Source organism: Cystoisospora suis (assembly GCF_002600585.1).
Source record: "Cystoisospora suis strain Wien I chromosome Unknown contig_7399, whole genome shotgun sequence".
Classification (NCBI taxonomy): Eukaryota; Apicomplexa; class Conoidasida; order Eucoccidiorida; family Sarcocystidae; genus Cystoisospora; species Cystoisospora suis.
In genome coordinates this window covers 1,202-5,385 of record NW_027160184.1, presented here as the reverse complement: position 1 = coordinate 5,385, position 4,184 = coordinate 1,202, and the positions used below count along the sequence as shown (strand labels likewise).

At 43.3% G+C, this 4,184-nt stretch overlaps 2 protein-coding genes across 2 annotated transcripts in view; both read left to right on the top strand.

The window, feature by feature from the left end:
• The window catches only part of CSUI_010430 (serine threonine-protein phosphatase 4 catalytic subunit), a gene marked incomplete at its 5' end in the record, with an annotated part of 3,260 nt that extends 475 nt beyond the window's left edge, over positions 1-2,785 (top strand). The window contains 3 exons of the mRNA XM_068070534.1: positions 808-969; positions 1,201-1,276; positions 2,099-2,785. Of these exons, the coding sequence (XP_067917491.1) occupies positions 808-969; positions 1,201-1,276; positions 2,099-2,298 (438 nt within the window). The remainder of the gene's footprint in view (positions 1-807; positions 970-1,200; positions 1,277-2,098) is intronic.
• Positions 2,786-2,977: 192 nt separating this feature from the next.
• CSUI_010429 (n6-adenosine-methyltransferase) lies at positions 2,978-4,184 on the top strand. The gene has a single exon (XM_068070533.1). The coding sequence runs from the start codon at positions 3,183-3,185 to the stop codon at positions 3,429-3,431; it is 249 nt and encodes an 82-aa protein (XP_067917490.1). The 5' UTR covers positions 2,978-3,182; the 3' UTR covers positions 3,432-4,184.

Here is a 4,184-nt window from a genome sequence, read left to right as displayed (position 1 = left end):
AGAAGAACGGTGAGGGTATGGTGGGTCCGATGTAGTGAGTGCTCTTCTTCTTCGTAGAGGAGTGGGGGGGGATGGAGAGAGGGAGGTGTGTGTATAAGGTGATCTATAGATGCCTCAGCTGTAGAGAAAGGTTGAAACGACCGACCTTAACCTAATATAGAGACGTTCATGTAGAGGACATGTTTGCAGGTGGGTAGGGAGCTGCAGGCCCACGCATGTAGATCAGTCTCTGTCTGGAGATACGTTCATGTCATAGATGTATAAACACGCCACAAATACACATATGTATATATATATATAGAGAGAGAGGAAAAGAGAAAGAACTGCGGAGACGAAGGGTCTGAGAGAAGAGAAAGACAACAAAGGGTGAATTTCGCCGTCCTACTGTCATCTTATCTATCTATCTTTAATCTATCTATCTTTTAATGTATCTATCTATCTAGCTTCAATCTATCTATCTATCTATCTTTGTAGAGAGAGGGAGAGAAATAAGCGTGTCTTTAACCAGCAGTCTACATCTATCTATACATATGTGTACATGTATAGATAGATGCAGATTGATGGCTATAGACACGTAGGTAGCTTCTCCTAGACACCCCGTTCTGAGGTGATGAGTCTGTGAATATATGCATGGCTGCTTGTAGACATCAAGAGGTAGACACTGAAACGCCGTCTTCGTGTCTCTCTGTGGTTTTGGAGAGCTGTTCATCGAGATATGGTAAGATATCTATCTTCTCTTTGTTTCTGATCTTTTAGATCTTCCTATGTCTTCTTCTTTATCTTCTTTTTCTTCTCGAAACACTTCAGGTCTACGGCTTTTACGATGAATGTCTGCGTAAGTATGGAAGCAGTACTGTATGGAGGTATTGTACGGAAGTCTTCGACCATCTAGCGCTAGCTGCGATCATCGACGATCGGCTGTTTGCTCTTCATGGGGGCCTCTCACCGGCTATTTCAAGTGTCGATGAAGTAAGTCGAGTCTTCCCAAGAGATCTAGACATCTCCGCTTTCTTTCTTTCTCTTTCTTTCTTTGTCCTCCTCCTATTGAGTGTCTTTATCCACATGCCTTCTTCGCTCTTTCGTCATATCATCTTTCCGCTCTTTACTCCTCCTTCTCTCGTCTCTCTCTCTCTCTGTACATATACATCTGTTGTATTCTGCTTGTCTCGTTTTCTTTCTTCTTTCTATGTTCTATTTCAGATTCGGTCGATTGATCGAAAGCAGGAAGTTCCTCATGAAGGCCCCATGTGTGATTTGCTCTGGAGTGATCCTGAAGGTCAGCTGCCAGACGGCTAGCTGCCTAGCTAGCTAGCTAGACCCCTAGTCACATGCGTGTCTAGCTATCAGTGTATATGTATCTACATAGATGATTACACACATAGACGTACAGATGATAGGAATACACGTGTTAACCTTGTGATCTATCTTCAATAGACAAGAAGACGATCTTTAGTGTTTCTTTTCTCTCTTCTCAGTCATGAAAATGAGAGGTCGACTGTGTCGCTCTTGTTGTGTGGAGAGCTCTCAGCTCATAGATGGAGTAGAGAGGAGGCTCGATCATTAGATACACCGGGGAAGGGGGAGGGGAAGCTGCTTGTTTCTCTCATTCACACAGAAAGAAGAAGAATGAATGAAAGAAAGATGCTTACATAGGTAGGTCTGTCAGGAACTCCCTGTAGATGGACGTGTCTATCGACTTTGAAGTATTTCCATGTGTGTAATGGGTGTCTATGCTGCTGCATCTTTGCACACATTTGTATATCTGTCTATATATCTCTCTCTCCGTATAGGTGTATACATGTAAAAGGTATGTTCCCTGTATGTAAAATATATATATATATATATATGTAATGCGCACGTATACAATGGTGTAGAGGAAAGGAAACACAGCCTTCCATTTTATGTGATGACGATCCTCTTTACGCGTCACTGTAAGCACTTTTCTTCGCTCTCCTTTTCCTTTCTTGTCTTTCTTCATCTCCTCTCTACATCCCTACCTCACTACAGCGTTTCAAATCTCTTCGTGGTCTTCTTCTTGTCTCGAGCTCTGTGTGTATGCGAAAAACTTCCGTCTGTCTCTGTCTCTGTCTCTGTGTAGATATGCAGGGTTGGGGGTATAGTCCACGTGGTGCGGGATACCTCTTCGGTGGAGATATCGTCAAAGCGGTACATCTATCTACAGACACACACTCTCCTCTACCTATCTATTTATGTATCTTCAATCTATTTGTACATGTTTGTTTAGTCTATCTATCTATCTATGTATCGTTCATCTGTCTATCTATCTATCTTCTTTAATCTATCTATCTATGTATCTTCAATCTGTCTACACATCTATCAGGGGAGATGGACTGTAGTCTCAGTTCTCCTTTTCTGTGTACATACACCGCCACTCTCGTTGTTCGTTCGCTCTTCTCAGCGTCAGTCTAGATATCCATACACACGTATATGTAGATCGACATATATAGCCATAGTTCCATGTATATATGTAGATATAGCAGTCCGTAGTTTCATGCTGCTTACATAGATGGGGGATTCTGCTTCAACTGAGAGATCGAACAGGGTACCGATGCAAAAGCAGAAGACAGAATAAAGCAGGAGGAGGCGTCTTCTTCTTCTTTCTCTTTTTGGCTTGAAGGAGGAGAGAAGAAGGAGAAACCGAAGACAATTGCTATCCGTCGATATGTGTATATCTTGAATATTCTTTCTCTCTTCTCTGTCTTTCTCATTCTTTCTCTCTATGCTTTTCTTTCTTTCTTTTTAGTTTTGCCATACGAATAGCGCGATGTGTAGAAAGGGAGAGAGAAAACATGACAGAGAGAAAAGGCGAGAGGTGTCGTTCGGCTCTGCAGGAGTCGTCATTCGTATAGACACACATACAAAGAGAAAGAAAAGAGAGAGAGAGAAAGAAAGCAAGAAAGAAGGAAAGAAGAAGAACCCCCTGGTGACCCTCTCTTTATGATTTGTATTCGGCTGTAGAGAGGCAAGTAGTTAGTGTACCAAAAGAACTGTCTTTTCAGAGATTTTGACGGCTTCTTCAACAAAAGAAAGAAGCCAAAAAATAGATTCATCTGTTTGGATTTTTCTAGCAGGACGATCATCGTTGATCTCTGCTGGGGTTCTGATACTAGCTTTCGACATGGTGTGTAGGCCAGCTGTGAACATGACTGGGGTGGGGTGGGATGAGATGTGCGTTTCCGTCTTTCTCTCTTCTGTGCTGTCAAAAGAAGAACTTCTCCACCAACACTCAAAAAGGGTTTGATGTGTTATGCTCTTCACATAGATACGCTTCATACTTCGAAGGAGATATAGCATGGCCTGAAGCGACGGATTATATGGGAGGCCGATATGTTGGCACAACAGTCGAGATTGAGCAGTTGAGACCGAAGTCCCCGCCCAAGTTTGGAGGCGGTGATCGCAGCAACAACTGACAAGCAGGAAGGAAACGAGGGGATACTTTTTGTCTTCTCTTCTGGCAAAAAGAATTCTTAGCAGCGAAGATGGTTCACTGGAAGATGGGAGGAGAAAAAGGAACGTGCGGAAACGCGGTAGCGGCGACCGGAAGTGCTAGCTGCGTCAGTCAGGGAGGGGTCGAGTGGAGTAAGAGATCAAGTTGATGGGAAAAAAGTGAACGCGAGATTCCATCCTCAGCAGTATATACGTATGATGAACGAGAAAGAACGAACAAGAAGTGAGAAGAAGAGTTGTGGTGTTTTAAAGCCCAGGACAGAGAAGAGGGGGGGATGTATGGTCGGTCTTCTTTCTTGTATTGTAAATTCGAGAGGAGGACTGAAGAAGACATGTGTTAACGATAGCTGATAGTCCTTTCTTCATTCTCGTGAGTGTTTTTTATGAGGTTTTCTGTGTCTACACAAAGGACAGTCAAGACACTGATACTTGTGGGTGAGAGGTCAAAGGCAGTGAGCTCATAACTCATCCTAAATAAACTGAAGGTAATGTGGTCTTGTGGGAATGAATTGAGAATGGCGATACTTAGCAATGATGATAAGGAACAATAATCATGCTTCCTTCTTCGAGCTCTGTTCCGAGAGAGATCAGAGAAAAAGAGACGGTTTGTCTGTGTCAGTTCAAAGAAACGGCGAAGTAAACAGGGACGGGGACGGGTGTGGAAATACCCGGCCACTTTGTCAAGGGGGTGGTTCTCCGTCAGCTGGCTGTGAGGA